Source organism: Anoplopoma fimbria, chromosome 16 (genome assembly GCF_027596085.1).
Source record: "Anoplopoma fimbria isolate UVic2021 breed Golden Eagle Sablefish chromosome 16, Afim_UVic_2022, whole genome shotgun sequence".
In the NCBI taxonomy this organism is placed as follows: Eukaryota; Metazoa; Chordata; class Actinopteri; order Perciformes; family Anoplopomatidae; genus Anoplopoma; species Anoplopoma fimbria.
In genome coordinates this window covers 18,199,478-18,224,887 of record NC_072464.1, presented here as the reverse complement: position 1 = coordinate 18,224,887, position 25,410 = coordinate 18,199,478, and the positions used below count along the sequence as shown (strand labels likewise).

Genomic DNA, 25,410 nt, shown 5'->3' with positions numbered 1-25,410 from the left:
TAAAAGTCAACTAGACCGCTGATGGATTAATTCTTCATGAACCACAATTGTACATTTACAGTACAGTATAATTCAATTTGAAATATCCTTGTGACGTATTAATAAGTAGGCTACATGCAGATATCATTAAGATCTGAACAAAGAGCTCCACTCCTCTGCTCTCTTGAAACCCAGTAAGAACCCCCACTGTTTGATATGATGCAAAGTCGATCCTAATCCTCTTGCTCAAGACCTAATCATGACCACTATGTTACAGTCACAGCCTGTTTTAGCTTTAACTGCTATATAACCCTAAACAAGAGGAAGCTATTGCATAATTCTGGAATTTATGTTTCACCAACAAAATCAACCCAGAAGACAAATATGTTGCTGATGGATTAACATCGCCTGTAAATGTTGGGATGATAACAAATAACACAGTTTTCCAGAAAGGAAGTGGATGTCACGATTTAGTGATCAGATTCTGGCAACTGAAATTTCCAGCAGTAATTGATTTAATTGCCACTGTCCATGCATCTCAGAGCCAAACAAGGACCACTTTGTCACCAGAACATTTCACCGTAGTGTCATTTAGCACAATCATGATAGTTTAGCACAGTGGCTGAAATGTGAGTTTACTAAAAGTTTGTGGGCCCTTTCAGTAATGAATGCTGCTGGAAGGCGATAAAAACATGAAACCACAGGAAGCTCTCAAACACTTCTATTCAGCACTTAAAGTAGAAAGAAATCATCTGCCATACACAACACCTGTCCTGAAGTGCCACAACAGATGAATGCCAACAGCTAATCTTCCTACACCAGCCATCCAGAACAAATAATACACTAACCTGAAAAACCTTTTCCTGATATAACATCATGCACTTTTGACCCCAGACCTTTTGTTGCACATCAACAAACCCACACCACACAAACACACCGTGCCACGCAATTACAGTCACTTCCTTTTGAGTTTATGAGTTATTGAGGTGTTTTAGAGGAAAAATTCACAGCAGTTATTGAACGTTGGATAGCGGGGGATGTGACTAAGGGGCGAATGCTTGCTTTTGTGGGTGGAAGGCCATTTCCTTCAGTTGAAGAAAGTCTTCACACTGTGAAGAAAAATATGTGAGCTGAGGACAGTTGCTGGCTGACTGAGTGACTCCCGATAAAGTTTGGCTTTCAGCTTACAAGGCCAGCCTTTGAAATGCTCTCAAAGCCAATGAAAATGTTTTCAGAAAGAAAATAAAGTTTGGAAGAGTGATTGCCAAAGCTTAGTACAGCAATATATTCTGAGACACTGTGTGTGAGGCTGTATTGCTAAACATAACATTGCTTAAAGATAGGGACCAGGTCTGCTTAAGAGAATAGTAATTAACAATACACTGATTGTATTACCAACGTGTGATTCCGCTAATGAAATACTCTAATGATGTACTTGAATAAATTTGTGTATTACTTAAAATAAAATAAAAATCATTCATTACTTTGATGTTGCTTTTCTTAGAATAAAAAACAGGGATTTTTTTTGGCCATAAAAGTATCTACAGGACTAAAATGCGTTGCTGGTGAAGTGTTGTGGTTTTAGGGCAATAAGCTAAATTAGGTTATTCTGTTTGGCTTCAGAGATGTAATGGTATTGTTACACTTACAGATGAGCAAATTAGCCAGTCTAAAAGCTTTCATTATAGGTACTGGTGTTCCTGTGCTTGCTAAGCAATGATGTTACCAGATCTTCTTAAGGACCAAACCAAAAAACACAAACTATTAAGCAATCCTGCCTGTTGTGGATCAGAAGATCTGGAAATCTGGCTACCTTCCCTGCCTTTTGCCCAGTGCATACTGGAACAGGCTCCTGTGTTGATTAGCAGGTGTATATAGTCTGCATAAATGACAACACTAGAATCAACACTATTCTTTTAAATACAGCTTATATGAGGCACCAAAAAAAGCAAATCCATTAATATGTTTTAAGGACCTTTTTTTTTTTATTGCAGTCATCCCGAGATTGACAACCAAGGCTGTTGACATCACAAACGCAATGCAAAGACACCATGCGCACCAGCAGGACCAGCGTAGCCATGGCAACACAACACAGTTAGAAAAGGGTAAATAATCAACACGACAGATGAAAGGGAGGGAAGCAGGGCAGGAAGTAAGAAGTCAGCCTCAGGGACATGAAGGACATGAACTGTTTGATTTTGTATACCGGGTGTATGAATATACACTGACAAATAATCACATAACATCACATGTGTGTGTCTCCTAGATGTCTACAATAAATAAAAACATCACAGATGTTTACTTAAATGTCAAATAAAAAATGTATTTATTGGGCACGCAGTGAGCTCAGTGTAGGTACAGTCTGAATATGTGAGAATAAGGCAGGAAGCAAAACGAGAAGAGAGTGGTAGGAATAATATATCTGCAGAGATGAAAAGGGGAGCTCCGAATTATTATTTTTCTTTTTTTAAATAAATCCAATGTAAAGTCACATAGCTTAAACAAATATTTTTCAATAATGTACAGACTTGCCAACTATTTATACACATAAATTATTTGCTGAAATTAATTGAACAAATTGTTTGACCATACTATCTCAGTTAACAAAGTTGGTGTGAATAAATCAAAATGTTAAGAGATTTGTTGGACAATAATATGTTGAATTTTGGAAAGTTAACTGATTTGTAACGTTTTTGTGTTTCAAGCCAGTGAACTTTATCCCATTTAGGAGCCACTTCGGAAAGATTCCTTACATGTTGCAAGAACTTCATATTATTAGTTTTTATATTGGGTGTAATCTTAAAAGATATCTTTGTATTCATGTTTTTCTTTGGCACAAAGAAAAAGCCAACAATGTACCACTAGAGAGCTTAAGATGTGGTTCGCCTTCATTATCTATTAACCTATTTCCAGACCTAATCTGTAACACAATACATAATTTATTAAGGGAGAATTTCATTCCCTCCTTTGTCGGACTCAATGAATCACAACAAGGATTGGCAACGCATAAAGCTTACAAGACATTGTTCCTGAATAGACAGAGAAAAAAAAAGATTGTGCCTCTCAGCTGTGTCTGGTTTTTGTGTTCTATCGAGCAGCTAAAGGCATGGGCTGATTATCTGATAAAATGCAACATTGTCTTTACAATAACAGATGTTTCATTCCGCATAGGGTGTGGGTCTAATATCCACTAAGTTTGAAGGTGGGTAGTATATACTATTGCTGCATTGGTTGGAACAGTGGAGTCAAGAGAGTTGAAGTTATTGTCCTTATCTTCCTGCATCTTTGTTTTCTATCACTGTTTCCGCTCCCTGATGTGCTATGGAAACATAATAATAACAGAGTAAAAACAACTAACAAAGTACAAACAAGGTTATTATCTCTGCCTGCTTATGGACCTTGAATGTCCCCAGAACACACATAGAGGCACTGGTTAACATTCTCTTAATTAAAATGAGACAAAGAGATCCAATAATGCCCCCGAGATCAATGAGCATTAAGGTAAGACTGAAGTTAAGTATTGAATGAGTGTAATTAGATTACCATCTTACATTTGTCATCCTACAACAAGACACCCCACTGCTAAAAAAGGTTTAGAAACACTACAAATTTTTCTTCATTAGCTAACTTTTGACACAACATTAATTTAAAAGAACAGCGATAGTGCCCTTAGTGATTCTTAAGTCTGGTAGCATGGTATAGGCTGGTGAATATGGGGTTGTGCCTCACATGGTGGTCAACATTCATTGTGCATATGTAGTCCAACGCTTCTACAGTTAGACTTTCAGTCTATTTTTAGGTAAGATTTGTCTGACCTTTAAATGCAATTTAAATATTCTGGATTAAAAAAACCTGGATGCATTAGATTTCTTTCCAAATGTATTTGAACATTAGTGGTATATTTCAGGAGACATGGTTCTTGTTGCCATATATTTCTGCTCCCAAGTATTTCTGGAGCATGACCTTGGATTTTAAGGTAAAAAAAAAAGAAATGTGGACCCAGACGTACGCTGGAAGCTCATTTCTTATTTTACAATCTCAATAATAGAAAGAGCCAAACATGCCAATGTTGATTACGACTGACATGACACCAGGCGTAAACAAAATTCTGCTCATCACAGGGATCTATGAACTGAAGCAGCGCTAGCAGTGTGCTGCTGTGTTTTCCCACTTCGCCTTGCATCTCATTTTGGAATGAATTTCCTGAAGATGAAATTGTGCATTAAATATGTTTGCAAATCCATTTGAATTTCAATGAGAGCCTGGCCCTCCTGTTTGGGCACAGGGGCCCCAGTTGAATCGTTGATATAACAGATTATTTTCAAGAGCGCATACTTTGGCCTATATTAAATAAATGCATCTGTGAATGTCTGTCACACAAACCAACACTGTGAGAACACAAATGCACACATGTGTAAACACACAACAAATACTGTGTGACCCACACTCGGAGGTTTGTACACAGTAGAACGAGTGGATGAGTTCTCCCTCGCTCACACAACGTTCCACTGCAGGAAACACAGAAAAGTCCCCCCTCATCCCTATTCATGCTTAGTGGAAAAACTCCCCAGTCGCCCTTTGTTGATGAGAGAATATTCATTCTCTTGTTCAACTTTCAATGAACTTCACTTCAGAAAGGTGCAGAGTGCTGACGATTAGAAAATAGAGAATATATTACAGTGTATGCTAAACCAGAACATAATACGGAGTGTAGAGAAATCTTTTGTTGAGATGGTTGTGGGCTCTAACCACTTTAATCAGAGCAGCATTGTGTAGTTGTGTGCATGCCATCTTTATTTAATATGTTATTATGCTGAATCCAAAAGGTGTATTATTTTCTATTGCCTGACATTTCTGCACATTGTATATTTATACGAACACAACACTACAAACTTAAGTAATTTAATCATTTGAGCTACCTGGAATGCAGGCTTTTCACCAGCAAGTTAGGTTAGCAAACCGACCCTTTATAGGCCAGATGACAGCAAAGATTCAACTTCCAATATGTCAGTAACTACTCAATAAATATTCAGAGTAAATTGGATGCACAAGTTCAAGGCAAGAGTAGATTTCCACTCTCCCCAATGTGTTTTTCGAGGCTCCTTGGCTACAGGATATTTAAATCAACTGAATATCTGCAGGTTTCAAATTCGAAGTTAATTCAATTATCTAAATACTGTTACGTAACACAACTGCTCAGACCTGTTTCTTTCTGACTGGACACAGTTAATGACTCCTTACAAGAAACAAAAGAGTAATTTGCACTCGACTCTTGCTGTGCAAAGAGAGGCAGGAACAGGGCGTGCAATATTGTGCATACCCCAGGATTTCCCCCAGGACATTGGTTAATGAAGGTGGTAGGACAAAAAAGGAGAATGAATAGGTAAATGGATTGCATTTCCTGTCTTACCGGACGAAGGGCTTTCACACATTCATTCACCGATGCTGGCTGACCAACCATGCAAAGCGCTTGGGGGCAACTTGGGAATTAGTGTGTTGTCCAAAGAAACGTTGAGATATGGACAGGAGTAGCCGGGGATCAAACCACTAGCCTTGTAATTAAAGGACAACCTGCTCTACCTTCTGATTGGATATATTATCTACCTGTGTAAAAACTATATGACTGGAATGATACATTTAAGACTGAAACAAGGAATCTCTATCTGTCTGTGTGTTTTTACCATATATTGAGAACAACTCATCAAATATACTTCACACATGCTGTTGGTAGCTTCTGGGAGCCAAGCAATAGGCTCGCTTGATGATTTTGATTGAAGCATAAAGTGCACAAATGCCCCACTGAGAATTGGTTTATTCAAATAGAAAGGCAGAATTTAAATAAAGTGTGCTACAAAGTAAACAGGAAGTGATTCTGGACACTAGAACTGTTCATTTCCATTAAACTAATCTACGATGCCTTCAATCAACCATTGTGACTTGAATGAGGCAAATTGATCATCTAGCTACTAGATGAAGATTTAAACAGTGTCTTCACCCTTTAAAAGTGTGACCTTTGCTGTATAATATATTGCCCCTTAGCTCTTTTCTAATAAAGTTAAATGTTATGTTTCATGAATATGAAATAGTATTTTATATTTTGTATTTCTTTCAGGGGACACACCACTGTGGGATACCATTTTAATGTATTGTGATTTTTTTTTTGCGCTAAATATTACTTGTTCAAGTAATTACTTGAGTAGTATTAACTAATACATAAAAAACAAAAGAAGAAATTAAAAACCTTTTAAGACAGAAGAAAGTTATTTTATGTGATGTGCAAAATCAAAAAAGTCCTCTGTTCACTCTGTCATGAGAAATCAACAAACCAAATATCCTGTTAAAATCCCATCCACTGCCTCGAGACTTTAGCAATGATTGGCAGACAGACCTCCCACACGTACACACCAGTGTTATGACTGCTCACTATAGTTTGGGCTGTCAGAAGGCAACCCGATGGCTTGGTATGAGAGTGACTTGTGACTGACACTGCAGCAGGGGACTTGTCAGGGTAACACCAGACGAGCGCTGCGTAGGTGGGTGAAACCAACAGAAACAAACAGCCATACAATGCAACGGAGCAGCATAATTCAGTTGCACAGTCAAAACTTGCAACAAACAAAAGTGCATGTCAACTAATGAATAAAGGCTTCTGTTGATTGACGAGTAATATTACGCCTAAACGTAAGGTGTTATGTAAGATTGAGAATCGTTACTGCCAACTGGGAGCGTTAACACAATAGAAGGATAGAGGCTGTTGTTTTATGGAGCACTGTGACATGTATATATCTTAACAACTCATTCAGTCTTCAGTTGTTCAAAATGTGTTTTCTCAAAGCTATGGAAAAACTGATTCACCATCACATCTTTTATTTTTTATAGTTATTATGTGAAATATAAAATACATCCAACAGCAAGGTCGGTTTGTTAAGTTGAATGAGGCTGAACAACAACGTTTGAATACTAGTGAGAAATGGGCCCACCTTAACATCAGGAGCACAAACATCCATTCACCAACAAGCCGATGATTTTGAATACAAGGCATTTGTTTCAATGTGTGTGTGTGTGTGTGTGTGTGTGTGTGTGTGTGTGTGTGTGTGTGTGTGTGTGTGTGTGTGTGTGTGTGTGTGTGTGTGTGTGTTTGGGGGCAATTTGAAGTGGAGGAAAGGACGGTTTAGGCTTTAAGTTATTTTAGCAATTATCAAAAATAATTATCAAATTATCAAAAATACAATTACATATACATATTCTCCCAAAGCTACAGCTATGTAAATGAAAGACATTACTGTTTTATTATTATAAAAAAAATTCCTATAAAAGAACTGAAACTAAAAAAATATATAATGCCAACAAATGAACCTTGTCTGAGTGGCTAATTAATGAACCTGACAATAAACCAAAGGCATCGGCAGGGTAGAGCTGCATTTAAACTTTTTGTGTCTGTGATTAAATCTTTTTTAACTGTTCACATTCAAGATTCGAACCGTGAAATGAGTTTGACCAGAGTTTAGCCTTTAAAGAGGTTACTCCTCTTGAGACATCTGGAAACAAATTAACAAGTTATGTATCCCCTGTTGACAGATGTTTTCTTCCAATCTTATTTTGAGGAAAACAATGCATTAAGGCTGCACACAAAACCTAGTAAAGTGCCATTTGATATTTTGCTACCAACTGACTGCCCGACCCACTGCCATTTATACCACTGGCATCGTTAAAATATCCTCACAGTCATCAATAACTGATCAGCATTGTGTCTGTCAACTCCAGTATTTGGAGCAATGGCAACTTACAGTTCTATGGCCTTGTTCCACATGATGACGTATCCAGACAAAACGAAGGACTCGATGTTGACGATGTGTGTGTTTCCACGCTCTGTCCCCACATACAGCCATTTGCTCTGAAAGGGAAGGTGGCAGAACGTGATCCTGGAGGAGAGAGATAGAAAGGATGTTAAGATATGAACAGTCACAAAAGGGGGGTCGATGATTCAGTTTGTTTCAAGGATTGGAAGGATCAGAAGAGCTGAGTGTTTCTGCACTGTCTAATTAAACAGTGTAATTTGTACATTAAGCACATTGTTCCACACCTGTTGACATTCACCTCTGAATATTGTGCACATTCTGCTTTCAGGCAAACCAGGTGCTCACAAGCTGCCAATTAGAAGGATTAGAATAATTAGGTTCAAGTTTTAGTTATGTAAACAGTACATAATTGTGTGAAATATTATGCAGTAGACTAATTACTTGCAAACACCTATTATGGTTCGAAATGAATTGATTCAAATCTAAAACACAGACAAAATGTTTTGCCTATTACAAAATGTTACAGATAAAATGTGTATTAAATGAAGTAATTATCGGGCACAACACAAGTGTTATAAATCAAACAAGCATGGGCTTTGATGCAGTAATTCAATGACACAATTGTTGGACAACAGACAAAGTGATTACAACTGCATTCTAGCTGAGTTGTCGTCTACTGGCAGACTTCCTAAGCCAGAGTTCAATGGTAATAACTGCCCTTCTCCGTAGAAGTTATACGCTGACTCATTCACAGAAGTCATGGCTTGACGTCTTAATCAAGAGCAATTTTTCACTTAGCAGGAAAGTAAAAATCTATTTTCCTCCACAATGCAGTGACTTAGCTAAAGGTTATTCTCACCTACATTCGGTTCTCCTTTATAGTGGCACTTAGAAGAACTTTTACACTCTAAGCCATTATAAATAGCTTTTCAAAGAGCACTTGTAGAAATAGGCATTACAGGCTAAACTGGTCCACCACTGCGCACTTAGCATCACTCCTCTGTTCAAAGCTTTAAATAGTAAAACAGGATTAATAAAACGTGACTTAATACACATTTTGGTCAATGGATTTTCATGAATCATCCTGTGATTTTGCATAAAAAGTATGTGTAATAAATAATGATAATTAATTCATAGTTTATCAAGTTATCATTGTATAATCTTCAGCTGGCCAACAATAATTCATGGCAAGTTCAACACTGAACTACAAATAATGTATTAAAGGTTTATTCAAAGAGATTTACCTGATAACTGAAAATCAACTACGTATCCCTAGTATACAGTACACCTAAGATGACACAAATGAATGACAGGAACTATAGTTTGTTTGAAAGAAATAAAAGCTGTTGGATGCTCAAAAGAGGCCTGATCAACGGAAATGTGTGCCCTGCAGCACTTCAGTCAAGCAAGCGGCAGTGCAATGACTAGCGGAGCCCAGCTTTCTTACTGCATGTCATATCAAAGACGTTTTACATATAAATAGAGATAATAGACACAATTGAAATGAAAATATCTTCTTTGCTCCACTTATATTGTCTCACTGGGTTGTTGATGAGCTACTTTATGGAGTTCTCCTACGCGTACAAGTAAGAGAGTTAAAGAAAGATTACACATAACTAAAGCTACAAAGCAGAACATTGTGACTGAAATAGCACAAAGTGCCCACCAGAGTTTTGAGCTGGATGTGAGGAACCAGTGTAGTAAACGTTAAAGTGCTGGAGGAAAACTTGGGAAGGCTGAACATCTGGCGGACATCAGCAATCTGGATTAGCTGCATTAACTACAGCACGTAAACACGACCGGAGATTGTTGTGCTCCAAATCTATTTTACTTACTTTTACACCCATCACTACTGTGATTGTGTATTTGGTTCTGAGCACTGCCAACAAACAGGCGACCTACACTCTGCTGTGCCTGAACGCATCTCGAATCACTACTTCTCAAACTCTTTCGATCAGACCCACAGTGTTAACTAATTTTGTTTGAAGGGAAGATTTATTTTCTTTACAAACTATGGTAGCCTATAATGTCAATTTCAGCCTGTCTGTTATAACATTTTAAGTAAAATAAAAAAATCAACAAATTTCACATCTTTCAGGTCTTTTATAAACCCTGTTGTATATAAGTGAATCAAAATAAATAACCACGAAGCCTTGGAAGGTATATATGTCGCATATAAAACATAATCATGATGTGAGGCTGCTTAGACCATTATTGCTCTGACTTTAGCATGCTGCATCTTCATAATCACCTTAACCAGGGAAGAAAGATCTGCACACACCAAGTCACCCCTGTCCATGCTGATTACCTCTTAGAGGGGGGTCATTGGGCTCGAGCCCCGCAGCCACCCACCCAGCAAGCAGCAGGGTTATTAGATAGAAGACAGATGAGATGGCAGACAATTCAATAAGGATTGTAGGGGCTTGGGGAGATGACTATATTCAAACTGGCAGGGGTGGAGGTTTGGAGTGACAGAGGATTATACAGTCTTCTTCCTTTTACGATATGCATTTAGCCTTAGCACACCAAATTTACATATGTCTTTGTTTGAGGAAGTTACTGACCTTTGAGGGTAAGTAGGTGTAATTCTTTTACACAGAAAGCAGCAGACGAGATCTATTAAACCTCTTCAAAAACGTACTTGAATTAGGCACGGTGAACATCTCACTGTGTAAAACTGTTGATAGTTATTCAACTAAAGTGCTGTATTTCAAAAACATCTCTGCAGTAAGTCGATGAGTCATAATGTTTTCCCATTGAAAAAAATTGGGCCTCTACAGAGAGGGCTCTTAGTACTGATTACCTCCGTTAAGAGCTGCCCATTTACATAAAATGTCACAGGAGGGGTCCAATACACGACATGGGTTTAGGGGGAAAGTTCAATGGAAAATAAGGATGAGAAGATGACGGAAAGTTGAAAGAGGTAAGAAGTGATAAATACAGATCCAGAAGTGAATTTGTAGATAATCGAGGGCATAGTTTTGAGTCCTTACAGTCGGACCAGGCCCGATCAATGGGTCTTATAATTATCAATCAAAGAGGAAACGAGGAGACGTGGGTTTGGCTGCCAGCTGCCCGGCAAATGCAAGACCAGAAGCAAATCCCCTTAATGAAGTAAAAAGATTTAGAGATTAATTGAATTGGTGACATCATCTTGGAAACTGGCATTGTCATTTCCTCTGCAGCAGACATGACACAACTGCTCAAGGATTTTATCTTGTTTAGCTCAAAAACCACAGACATTAGCTCAAATTCCTCTTTGTACTGTGCAAAAAAAAAAACTACAGTAAGTGGCCAATTTTTCATGTATTGTAGTGTGTGTTTTGTTTGGGATGGAGATTCTTCAAATCCTTTGTGACAACAGCATGACAGTCGAGGAGGGTGTCTGACACGAGCTACTGACAGTTAACACAAAAACAATTCCCTCCACCATTTCCAGTGATTAAGAAGTTATTCTTGGGGAATTCTTCGGGGTGTTAGGGTGCTAATTGTCAGATATTCAGTCTAGAGAGACGGAGCTAAAAGGCAAGTCAGGGCACGGCCTATGATGGATGACTCACGATGCCCTTCTTCTCCTTTTATCTTAGAGCATGATTCACTGCTCTGCCACTGAGAGCGGCCGGCTCTGCTTCCTACCACATCGCATCACAAGACAGGTAGAGAGCTACTGAAACAGGTTTTCAACATATTGATACAAAGCATTTGTCCTAACCTTTACCTGGGCGTGTTTGTGTGGGCATGTGCATCACACATGTGAAAGGTCCAGCAACTAGGCTATGAATGTAAAAGAAAAAATCTGTGGACTATCTGAAGTGGACAGATTTAAAGGGACTGGTATGTGATGATTCCACAAAGGATTCATGTATTGAGGTTCTGCAGCAGTAAAAGCAATGTATAAATATGATCAGGAAGATGACTGGCAACGTGTTTACATGGGAATCAACTGCGGCAACAGTGGCTGCCTACAGCTGTCTGAATGTACATTTAGGGTTTTAAACTACATGATTCCTCAGTTTAAAAAAAAGCCATTAATATTTGAACGAGGTTTGACATAAAGTCGTAAAAATGGTCTAAAAGTTCTTACACATGCTGCTAATGACTTGAACTCAGAGACTCAGAGACACAAAGTTCTGTCCCTAACTCACGACTTTCAGAGGGTAAATGGATTTAAAAAACTCCCCCAGCCCATTACCCTTAAAGCTCCGTTGCATTATGGAAGTGGCTTTTTCACAGCGTTGATATTTTTAGTTGCGAGAAAGATTTTGCTCTCTTGTGATGGAAAGTTTCAGTAGAGAGAAATGATGCCCTGTGACTCAGCTGTCCTTGACTTGTAATTGCAATCAGGGTTGCGTAGGTGATTACATGAAACTCCTCAAAAATAAAACTTGAATTAACACTGTGATTTTCATGAACAAGAAGAATAAAAAAAAATTGTTATAAAATGTAAAATATATGAGATGGAAGGGCCTTCAGGCGTAGCGGCTCGGTGTTCTCAGTCATACAGCAGCATTTATGAGTGCTGCTGGTCACGGAAAGTTACCCAACGTAATTTTGTTGGATGCCTGTGATGACAATTGTCTTACACTTACTTCCTACACCTCATTTGCTTTTTGAAAGGCAGATCATATTCAATCACATTCAGTGGGAATGCAGTCATATTCATTAAACGTCCTTGCCCATGACTCTATAAAAGGTGGAAATAAACTTTTAGTTGCTGTCTCCCTTGCAGAAAGACTGCAGAGTATGAACTGAGATAGAAAAGAAAAAAAGAAAAGATCCTACATTTCTATCTGTTATATAAGTTCAACTTAAATATGAAGCATTTAAAACATATTCACAGTATAGGAAGAGGAATTTAGGAGAATCATCCTCTGTTTGACATATAACATCAAATATTTGAATCTTGCTGCTAAGTTAATACGATGTATTTGTGTTTTGCTTTGTGTGTCTTGTTTGCTGTTATGAAATGTGGAATGAACTAAATATTCACACATACTGAGGTAAACAGTGCCATATTATCTTTAAGGTGAATTCTAAAATATAACGCGAACATATTATAACATATATTATAAACAGTGTCCTCTTATGTTGAGCATGCAATGCTTTATGGCAAAGTTAGAGAGCTCTTCCTAGAACTAAGGCAGACACAATTCAAAAGGTTTTCAATTTCTTCACACAGACTTTGCCAACCTGCACACTTAAAACCCCTGCCATGACACAGTAGCCCTAGTTTTACCACATACCAATAGCTTGATGTTTTGCCCTGTGGACAAAAATAGTGGACTGTGCTTGTGTGCTCTGTATGGGTAAACAACTGCAGTGGCCACCCGCAGATTAAACAGACCTGTTTGTGAGAATGCTCAGGCAGGACATTGAGAATATTTATTATGACAACTGAGTCACTTCTGTGTACGTCCAGGAGGCCCAGAGCTTCTCACAAGGAAGAAAGGAGGGAAGACGTTTCCAAAGCCAAGCATCAGCATCTAGAAGCCATTATTTGCCATTAAAGATTGATGGTGTAGTTTTACTGCAGCCCCTGTCCACAGCGGTACATAGCTTTGCCTCTAAACTGGAATAATGCTGACCGCCTGTACTGTAAGACTAACTATGGATAACTACCTCATACAACCCCACTTCATAGCCGAACTATCCCTTTAAGTTATTCTACCAGCTGTCTCTGTTGATGCCAGTTCCTAGCCATGTGAAAACTGCATTACGTGTCTTGAGGATGTTGGTGGCTGGCAACATGTCAAAGGAGATGGATTCAGCTGCTTAATAATCACTGGGAAGTCAGCTCTCACAGCCTGTGGTGGTGTTAGTAGGGGCCACCTCACCAGGCAGGAGGGGTCGCCAGCTGAGACAGAAGAGAGAGAGCTTCAAGCCAGCGGATCCTCCCTCTCAGGTTTGTCAGACAGGGTGAAAAATGATCAGAGGCAGGACAGGGGAGCTGGCCTTGCCCTGTCAACACTCTGCTTCCCTGTCTACCAGACTGAACTGATTAAATGTGTCTTCCTGGTGGAGAAAGCTCTGACCGATGCCGATGCTGCAGTGGAGGGATGGTTCAGTAGCCAGTATATGCTGGGTGGTTTGGAATGTGTTATGAGGAGGGGCCTTTCTGGAGCTTAGAGGGCACTGTCTAGTGGAGAGGGGTTTTTAGGAAAAGAGTTCTAAAAGTAATACATATATGTGAAATAAGGAACAACTATTTTAAATCTCTGATAAGAGCTGTCAAGGTGCTGGAAATTACTGGATGCAAGATAAAGTATTCCAGCCATTATTGTGAATTGGGCTCCTGTCGTTGGTGAGATTTCATCCCTGACTGCCTGTGTAAATTAGTATGTACTGACCACCGACAGTCACATCCATCTTTCACTGGAGCAAGGTGTGGAGATTGTGCGCATGATGTTTTTTGAGGTGAACCTGTGTGTGTGTGTGTGTGTGTGTGTGTGTGTGTGTGTGTGTGTGTGTGTGTGTGTGTGTGTGTGTGTGTGTGTGTGTGTGTGTGTGTGTGTGTGTGTGTGTGTGTGTGTGTGTGTGTGTGTATGTTTGTTTTATCTGGTGGAATTAATGCTTACCTCTCTCTATTGAATTTAAGTGAATGGAGGACAGCCGGTCGCCTCTGACGGAGATTCCACAAGTGAAGTGTGTCGTCTGCACAGGCTGTGACCAGCGCCCCCTAAAAGGTAAAAAAAAAAATATATATATATCAGTAATTAATCATTATGCGGACACAGAAAACACCTTGGCTTTTTTTAATCGAACCAATGTCTGTAGTCCTGGTTGATTTGACTGTAAGAACAAAACTAAAATAACAAACAAACAAAAATAAACAACTGCATGCAGGATTTTGAATAAATGCACGCTTCATTCTGTCGGATCTTTTGTGCCTGAGAGTGAGGAGTCAGGGAAACATTAAAGCACATGAAAACACAGCAATATAAAAACCTTTTGTACGAACAAGGACGTCAAATACAGCCATTTTGTTCGGGAGCGAATGGGGACTAAGAGACTTAATAAATAAGAAGTAAAGAGAAAATACAGACAGAGAGTCATTAGTGATGATTGATTGTATTTTGGGGATTCTGATCTGAGAAGCCTTTTCCCCCGGGGTACCACTAGAATTACAATGTGCTAAAAGGTTTTTATGGAATCATATAAAATTGGATGAAGATGGAGAAGAAACGTATTTTCAAATGATGTCAGCTGGTTTCCTATTTCTGAGGATTGTAATTACAGTGAAATTCCCAGTGCGGCTTTCTTACCAGGGCATCACTGTAAAGCCTGGGGCCCAGGGAGAATTAGCTTTAGATTACAAACTTAATCGTGGATTAAAGACTCTACAGCGCAAGGGAGGATGAGAACCAATGATTTCCATATTGGTGAATGTTTTATCCCCACTCCCTGAATGTCTCACTCGGATTGCAAATATATTTGTTGAATATATAAACATTTTTACTCTATAACAATAAAAAGTTAAAGAGTACAAATGATACTGGACATACACAGTGCTGTATAATAAATTTGTCCTATGTCGGTATACAAACTAGCCTTTAATGTGATTATTCTTGTAAGAAACTAATATTTATCACATTGAGACAATGAAAGGATTAAGCATTGTCTAGCAAAAATGCTTAATCCTTGAATAAATCCTCCTTTTCCCCTCATCCAAGTTCTAAATATGAATGACTGAACTACATCTTTAAGTACCACCTGTGTCTCTCACATCTCACTTAAAACATGCTTCATCACTAAAGCCTTTTAGCAAAGTGAACCATAAATAATCTTCATAATTCAACAGGGAAGAAAGGAAATTAAAAAAAAAAGAAATTATTTGAGCATTTTCAGCCTACTGCCTCCTATTTTGTTTGACGCCTGTCTTTTCAGTCAAATAACAAAGAATATGCTTCTCTTAAGCCATGTCAAAAGGATTGATGGGGATGCGTTGATGATAACCTGGCGCTTAAAAAGGAAATTAGGAAATAAGAATGCCTGATACAGGCTTCAATGTTTTTTTTCCTTTTCGTTTGGATTTTTCTTGTAAGATTTGAATAAATGTCTTTCACATTTGCACCCTGATTAGTTTAAAGCAGTCTTATCCATCCTAAAACAGCATCCTCAGGTAATTTGAACAATTAATTTTTAATCTAATTTCACAGTTGAAGGGTAATTTTGAACATGATTTCCTTTGCTGATAGAGTTTGTTTCTGTCACCTGAAGGAGTGAGAGGAGGTGAAGCAGCCGCTAATGAAAATTCATACCAGACAGGGGAAAAAAGAGAACGGGAGAGGCCGACAGGTTGATAGCCGGGTCCACAACTCCATTATGGGATAATTATCTTGATGTCTGGATGGCAACACAGGCGAGACGACCAAGAGCATTTACAGTACACAGCAGGGGTAAAAGGAGAAAGGGCCAAGAGAAGAAGAAGATTACTTAAGTTTTGTTTATGTGTATATATATATATGATAAAATAACAGAGGATTAATAGTATAGTAAATTAATGGTTTCCTTTATATTTCCGTTCAATAAATACATATAAAAAGAGATGTATTTCATATTTCTAACAGAGAGGATGTTCATAAACCCTAAAAAGAACATTTTCCTATTAGTGTACTGCTATACAGGTTGGGTCAATGGGAATCACTATCTATTGCACTCATTAAACACTGTATATCAGATGATCTATTATGGTTAATTAATCAATGTATCAACCAGTGTGCACTGTTCCTTTTTGTAAGAGAACACCCTGAGGTGTGCCATTAAACTTGATGATTAAAGTTTTGCTAGCAGGTTTCAGTATCTGCCTGACAACTTTCAATACATATCATACTGTTGTCAATCAATACTGCTTTAAAAAATATACCCGAACATTTATATTTAAAGTATAAAAGTTAAGATAATTACACTTTGTGTTGGCTCACCAGCTGCTGTGAGCTAATTTAGTTCTCCAATCTCAGGTCATGTCAAAGGTTAATGAGGTGTGTGTCTGACTGCCTGGATGTGTTGAAGTCCTCAGGCTATTCCCGTTCGTCCTCTCTAACGAAAAGATCTTTACCACTGAACATGAGACTTCACAACTTATAACAGTTTTTTTTCTAAAAGAAATGAATCATTCTGCTACAGAGGTGAGAACATTTGCACAGTCTGTTTTAAAAATTTTGGAAGAAAAGGGGCTTTATGAACAATATTTAAAAACAAAGTTTCCCCCTGCACGAACATACCAGTTCAGAAGAATGGTTAGTTTGACTGTTTCCTTAAATATATGCCCAACTCTGATTCTTTTTCTATGTATCTCATTCATGCAGCAGATGTTTGGGAAAAAAACAAAATTGCCCCCTTCCTAGGGATTGCCAACTTTACTGTCTTCAAGAGGCTGTAGCGTGCTCGGTTTTGAAGCATAGAATGATCATGTCTATAAAGAAACTTTTTTCATTTGTATATTTTGAGGGGAGAGGTCAAGGGACCCCTGTGAATATGGCCATTCCTGATTTTTCTTCGCAATCATTCATAGCAATTTTTAGCCCAATTCCCAAGATGTAGTGAGATCATGTTTTTTAAACTTCATCTTACTATATACAATGACCTGTTGAGACTTCTCAGATAGTCACATCCTCATGAAACATTACAACCACTAGGCTTTTAGGAATATTGACAATAAAGGGTCTTTTTGAGCGGTTCACAGAACAGAAATTGCAACAACAAAAAAAGACAGAAAATGGGTCTATGTAGGTGCAGGGTTGAAGCAGTAATATCTCACTGATAAAACTCTATGGAATGTTTCTTTTTTTTTGTAACTAGAATCAATTATCTGATATTTTTTGTAGTTTGTATTTATTTATTTTTTTACACAAAATATCAGGCTGTCCCATTTAGAAACAAACATCTTTAGAGTGCTTGAATCCAGCCCTCAGCACGGCACAACGATCCTACTCACCTAAGCAGTCCCCCCCCGACCACCCTACACCGCCACCCCCTCCACTATCCGACCTTATCTGACACCAACCCTCAGCATCCCCCTCAGACTCTTCATATGTATTATTCATCAAGCAAAAATCATGAATTCAGATCAGGCAAACAACACGTTAATTAGCCTATTCATACCCTCCGCACAGCACAGCGACATAAAATGGTAAGAGAGAGACGTGGTGTGAGATTATGACTGAATATTAAAACGATTGACAACTAGAACTTTTGAACTTTGCGACTTCTGTGAATATACATATTCTCAACACATGCACGAGCTCATCATTCGCAGACACCTGCAAGAAGTGGCCTCTTTAGTGGGTTCATACATCTAACAGGAACATGTCATTACACCTCAGCGAATGTCAAGAGGCCGGTCTGAATATGCAAGTCGACCATTAGCGAGGCTGCCGACAACCCACACGCTGAATCCCAGAGAGGGCATTGACATACAGCACTGCTATTAGTCACTGTCGAACAATGAGAAGAGCTACAGAAGGAGCTGTGATTTGCTGTTCGTTCATATAAGAGGAATCAGTGGGGAGTGTGTGTGTGTGTACACATGTAGCACACAAACAAGCAAGCAATTTAGTCCAACAATAAACATGGAAGTGCATAAATACATTTTTAAATACGACAATAACAAATGTACAAACAAAACTATGTGAGTGGCACACAAACACACACAAACACACTGAGTCTACCAAACAAACTTCTAGAAAAAAAACCAACAACACTTAAATAAGACACACTTTGACCCCACATACTTATCGTAGCACAACCCTGTCTCTTACAAAATGACGTGCCGATACATCCTAACTGCATTCTCAATTACATTACATTATATTTAGGCAACAACTCTCCTTGGTTTGGTTTAGTTAAAACTAAGGCTGTCCCCTTTTTGGGCTCCGGAGTTGCAGATATTCGAAGCTTCAGCCGGAACAGGGCGGGGGGGAAAGATGACTCAACCTGCAGCCCACGGGGGGGCGGCTTTGACCGGAGCAGCACTTCTCTCAGTCAGCACTGCGTTGTGTCATTAAAGCAGCACAATTCCTCCGTCACTCACTCAGAGGCTTTAACAACATATGTTTTTTTCGAACAAAATGTATTCATAACGAGTCCAAGAGTGCTGTTTTTAACCCCACATGTAGACTGTGCACACGGGCCTGTCTGCTCTCCAGCATCTCATTCCTCTGTTTGTGCAAGTTGAGACCTACCTCAAAGTCATGTTTGCATGTCTGCTCCCCCTAAACCCCGGCGTCTCTCTGAACAATAGCCACCTCCTCTCCAGCAGAGCTCGACTGCAGGCCTGTGTGTAGTGTAACCAACAGAGGCTTTCGGTCTGCCTCACTCAGACATCACTCCATTCTCGGCTGATGGACAGCATAGCGCTGCATCTCGTGTCTTCTTGTTTCATCAATTAATTCTTAAGGATTCTATTATTCTACCGTGTTTGTATTGTTATTCGTTATTGAACATAAAGCCTTTTCCAAAAGGTATGGTGTGTTTTATGCATGTTTTTAGTACAGAGGGGTTAGAAAAAAATATAAAAATACCAAATTTTAAAACAAAATACCTTCACAACAAACAATAATAGAATAGAATAATAGAATAATCAGGTCCAGCCCTAGTAGAAATCATCATGGTTGGCATAAAATAAGTATGTTTGTTGAATTATTTAAGTTAGGGTTTCAAACTGGACACAAACACAGTCTCCTGGGTGAAAGTCCTGTGTATGTTTGACCAAACGACCCAGACTTCTTCCCTATGCAGAGTTACACACACTATGATTGTGTACGTCAAAATAAGCTGTGTAGCATGCACGCTCACAACCCCACACACTCATACACATTTACAAAGTCAATACCTGACACACAAGCAAACGCACAGCCCTGCTCAGCCCCATCCAATTCCATTTAGCTCAAACACATCACAAGTGGGCCAATGACTGATAGAGAAGTGGGCTGAAAGAGCCAGTGGGCTTGAAAAGAAGAAGAGTGGGAAAATGAAAAAAAAAAAAAAAAGAGCTGAGAGAGGCAGGAAGAGTGTGTGGATTACGACAGAATGAAGGAGAGAAGAGAACACTTAACGATAGAGACAGCTTTGATATCCAGCTCTTTAACTTTACAGAAGGCCCTTATTTTTTTTTTACTAATACACCTACGGTATTTTGTTCCTAAACAAAATATGGCAGTGAGTAAGCTGCTGTTAAAGACCATAAAATACTGACGCAGAGCACTGCCACATTTAAACCCACACAGTACTGGTCTGTCAGTAAAAGAACAAGCAGTGACGGAGTATGATTTTAAAGGCAAAGAGGAAATCATTCAACGTCCTGAAAGTCATGATGATTTGGTCATGACGCTTTAATCTAATATAATAATATTATAAAGTGGTTTGGCTCGTGCTGGTCTCTTAGACGGAAATGTGTTTTAGTAAATCCGTAACCTGACACATCAGATGGTTTGTTACACAGAACCAACTGGGACGCCGTTATTGGAAACTGTTTGGTGAATGGCAGGCACTTTCAAAAAATACGTGGCAGGGAATTGGATGTTTCATCTGCCAATCAATCCAAGTCAATCTATTGAATTGGAAAAGAAACCCAACTACAGTCAGGAACAATAATAACAGAGTGAGACTGAATTTCTCACAAAGGTGCTCCAATAAGCTCCCATTACATTTTTTTCGGATCTCTACCCTTTCCAGAGACAAACTTTATCTTCCCACACCTAAAGTGTTTTCCAAAGAAGTAAACGATATCTTTACTACTGATATATGACTTTAGCGGTTAGACTATCTTGTTTTCAGTAATCTTTTTGGCCAATCACTCACATTTTGGGTTCGCTGACGATATATGTTATGTATCCATTTTCGTTTTTTCTACGAAAACAAGAAATAATTGTAAAAATATCATTTCAATTTTCAATTCAATGAGGCTTTATTGTCATGAAATTAAATAAAAAGAATCTCAATGTGCAAATCTGCTTTAGCCAAGAAATGAATGCAAAACTACACCCATCACATTCCTCTTAATCAGAAAACAGCCTAGTAAATAAGAGGAATGTCCCATCTGACTTCTAATAGATGATTTATATTTCATAAATAAGTAAAGAAAAAAGGTGTCTGGTCCAATTCAAATATCCTAAAATGAATTTGTCACACAAATATTGTACTCCACTGCTACTCAGTCAAGTAATCAAACTTCACAGTCAAGCAGAAACTATAAAACAAAGCAGAAAAGAAAAAGAGTCATACTATTGCATTGGGTAACATAGTGCCTTCCAATAGGGTGCTAAATGTAAGATCCCTCTAGAAGAACATATTAGGGTGCACAGTGAGAAGACATTTTTTTTAATTTAAAATTCACAGCTCTACGAAAGCATTGTTATGGAGTTTGGCTTACCTCATTGATGAGGAACTGAAGCTGAAGAACAGCTGCTCCGCTCTCATGCTGACAGTAGCAGTCCACCCCGGGTCGTCCCAGTCTGATGACATCACAGAGTCAAGGAAGTGTACAGAAGGAGTGAAAAAAGTGGAAGGCAAAAACAGTACATACCGGTATTTATGTGTTAATGATTATGGATCATTATGGAAGTGTGAAAGACAACATCCACAATACACGATACTGTGATGGACACATTAATATAACATGACAAGTAGGCAGGTGGTGCAATATAAAATATTTGAACTGGATATGAAAAAGTTACATTGTGATGCTTGATGATTGGTGACACACTCTCCTTCCATTTCGGGGAAGTCAAGTTAACAGCGTGTCATTGGTGCAAACACAGGTGAGGAGCAACAGCAACAGAAGTGGGAATATTTTGTCCTTATTTCTGAGATAATATTAGAAACAACTATCACTGTAATACAATACAAAACAACAGCAACAGAACAGCTAGGTAATAAACGTTGACTTGGTAATGTATGAACAAGCCAAATATTGTTAACGGCTAAACAAATCATGTAGTAACAGACCAGATACTATTCTAATACAAGCCCTTATAATAAAAAAACTAAATTGAACGGATGCAAAAATCATAACTGGCTCATTAAACTTAGCAGAAACATAAACAACTCTAATTCAATATTCTTAAGAGGGCAGAGAGGCTCCAATGTTTTGCTAGGGGGCAAGTAAGTACAGTTGGTTAAGTTAATTTATGTATTATTTTTCTGATGTGCTTCCCAAGCCAATAAAAACGGAGCACAAATCCAACAAATAACACACCAGTACAGTACAACAGTACAACAACAGAAAATACATGTCTGTGAGAGATTTTGAACTCATACCATACCTCCGGCTTGGTTCAGCAATCTGACAAACAGGCTACTAAAACATTTAGACGAGTAGAGCCTGTTAACCCTCAGAAGGCATGTCTGTTTGAAAAATAAAACTTTTTCCTATTTGTGATTGGTGACATGGAGCAACTGGGCTTCAGTCTGTCCATACACAGTATAAACAATATAAATAATATCTATACGGTCAATTCCATTATGGCACCTATTGCATTTGTCCTGCTGTATTGTTTGTTTTTTTCTTGCAGTTTTTGTACCTCCTTGGTAAGTAATTTCCCAATTTGCACTTAACAAGACATCCTAACATTATACCAATGCTAAAGAATACTGTATTAACTGAATGTGGCAGCTTTGTTAGAAAAGAGGTATTGTTACCAGAGGAAGTAAAATCCCCAAGCACATCCTTCAAAGCAGGTGGAAATCAGCAGGAGGGGGATATGACACAACATGAAAACAGAGCCGGTTGGATCTGGTACAGGAGCAGTTATTTAATCGCCATGTATGGAATTCAAAATGTTGCCAACATTGCTCAAGGTACAGCGCAGAACTACATATGACCAGTTCTGCAATGATCTAAGTGATCCTTTGATGTACTGCAATTCATTAGAATATTTTTGTGTGTAAACCAAAAACAGCCTTGTTTAGATATTTTAGTCATGATGCTATGGCAGTCTGTAGTATGAACTGAAAGCAGGTTAATGGATGTCACGGTCACGGATTTGCAAATGCCAAATCTGTTATTCTTGTAAAGCACCTTACACATTACAGAGTTAGAAAGTATACACATTCTATCCTTACAAATAAAAAACAATTTAGAATGTTTTGTAGTTATTTAGGCTGTTGTTCTCATATGACATGGCAATTATCCTTTGTTGTCTTCAACAGTCAGGGGGAAAGGCTTTTGCATTGTTCTACCCTTAGAACTATAATTTCAATTTCCCAGCATTTCATGCACAGGACAGGTTTTTATTCTACATCTGATTGCTTCCGCTGTCCCTCCAGGGATTTCTGTCCACCTCACTTTGCATCAATGGCCACCCACACCTTACAAACAGCTCAGGGCAAGGGGATTGTGTAACAATTAGGAGCTACAATCAAATATTTCAGTTCACTTGTCTGACACACAAATGTCATCATTTTATCCTATTAGAAATTTGTGTGAAATGATCATAGTTAGCTAATTCATTCTTGAGTTCTGGTCAAACATGTATTTTGCGAGGACACAGTGACCTTTGTCCAACAAAATCACATCAGTTCATCCTCGAGTCCAGGTGGTCGTAAATGCCTCCCAGGCATTGATGAAATATGATGTTAACACAAATGAACGTTCAGACCACCCAAAAACAGTCACGGCTTTCACTGGCCGAGAGGTAGAACAAAGATGGGGATTGGTTTCAAATCTGTAGAGATCATATTTTAAGTTAAATAAACGCACTACTCATTCATTTGAAAAGCATTATTACTAAAAAAAAAAAAACCCACATATGAAGCTTGGATTTCCACACAAACACCACTAGCTGTGTTCAATCCTCTTTTACATATTGCAGATATGATAGAGAACTCAATCAGAAAGCCAACAGATTGATAGTACGCAGAGTGAGCACATCTCATTTCAGCTTCACAATGTACTCTGAAACCAACGAGACAGAAACGTGCAGACAGTCTCGCTAGACTGACTTATCATATCTACAGCAGCAGCAGCAGCCATGGACTGTGATATGGTGAATTGTTGAACCAGGCTACAGGGCTCAGGTGCAGTGGGGAGGAAAGACTCAAGACAGCTCGTGCCCCGAGGCAAAAGTTCAGTTTTAGTCTTGTTTCAAAGATAATTCTTAAATTGTTTTTTTATGGCTGCACCTTTGTTTCACTGAGGACCTGTTCTTGGTGCATGCAGGGCTCTCTCTGTATTACTGTATATGTCATGTGAGTGTAAGAAATACAACGCATGCAACCCAAATATATGGAGATCTAATACTGTATATGGTTATAGATTAAATATCTACAATGAACTGCATAATATAACAATTACTGTTATCTTTGCAGCTTACATTGAAAATACACAAAATCAGGTATTGGGATCCCATCTATACTTTGTAATACATTCTTAAGAAAACTAATATAAAGGCATGTATTTAAATATATATTTGGGGTTCATAGATAGGTCTGAATGTTTTTTGGTAATATTAAACTATATCTTTTTTTGTTTCTTAAGGGCAAACAGGCTTTATTTAGTGCTCTGTGCCACACAGTTTGTTCTTTTAGCAATACATTTGAACAAGGTGGCTGCCTAAGGATTTCTTATGTGATTAACAAACAGCACAATGTCTGTATTATTGTCAAAGCCAGCTTGATAACCCCCTGGATGGTTGTGTCAAGTGCAACAAGAGCTTATTTGCAACTAAGTGTACACATACATACTGTGATGTGACACTGTGACACCAGACACCATGATGCAGTGTCTAGACATTTAACCTCCAACAGTTATCTAGTGTGTATGCCAGTATGTATTTGATACTGTATATGTGTACTGTATAACGTGAGAGCAGTCTACAGCTTTGGGTTCGGCACCGTTCATACAGACAAATATTCTGCAGATTTCTATTTCTTGTGTTAGTATCATTAGTTTGGGAATGCATAAATATTTATGGTCCACCCACTCACATATGGTCCACCCACTCACATGGAAAAGAAATCCCACTAAAATGCTTCACAATGAAACGCTGATGTGCTTTAGTGATACACAATTGTTGTTTTAGGTAATGGTATTTCTATTCATTTTTAGATTAATTATTTCGTTTCAAACATAAAAATGAAATTTTCTAATTGATTTCCCTCCTGTCTCTGTCTGTCTCTTTTTTTCACTCCAATTTGAATTGACTGAGCTGATCAGTGGGGGGGAAAAAAATAAATCAAACACCAACTATTCCAGCTTACTTGGAGGAGAGAGGCCTTTTGTCCTCATGCGCCCACATTGAGCACCACACAAAGAAAAAATATTGTTTGACCTGTGTCAATACACTGAGCACAAGCAACAGGCCTGTCCACTTAGTCAAGCAGTCTATAGGTATTTCTCCCCTGAATACCAACACAGTGGGTGACTTCCAGTACGAAAGGCTTCAATAAAACAAGTCAGACATGGCTTGTGAATGTATTACAAAGTGTCAGTTTTGACTATGTGAGTTAGGCTTGTCGCAGTGGTTGCTATAGACCCGTCTAAAGATGACGTCATCAAAAATATATTGTGTAATTGTCTGCATAGACTGCAAACACTTTCACTTATGTCATCCAAATACTTTGAAAGATGCTTAGTTATGACAAAACAATCTACACAAAGAGAATTGAACACTTCACTGGCCTGTTAAGTCATATA

The 25,410-nt window shown here is 38.5% G+C and overlaps 1 protein-coding gene across 2 annotated transcripts in view; it reads right to left on the bottom strand.

Moving 5' to 3' along the window:
- Positions 1 to 25,410, bottom strand: part of stxbp5l (syntaxin binding protein 5L) — a 118,329-nt gene that overhangs the window by 45,338 nt on the left and 47,581 nt on the right. For both annotated transcript variants that reach the window (XM_054615401.1, XM_054615402.1), the window contains exons 3-5: positions 21,148 to 21,229; positions 14,354 to 14,454; positions 7,767 to 7,901 (exon numbers count right to left, since the gene is read on the bottom strand). In XM_054615401.1, coding sequence (XP_054471376.1) covers positions 7,767 to 7,901; positions 14,354 to 14,454; positions 21,148 to 21,229 — 318 coding nt within the window. The remainder of the gene's footprint in view (positions 1 to 7,766; positions 7,902 to 14,353; positions 14,455 to 21,147; positions 21,230 to 25,410) is intronic.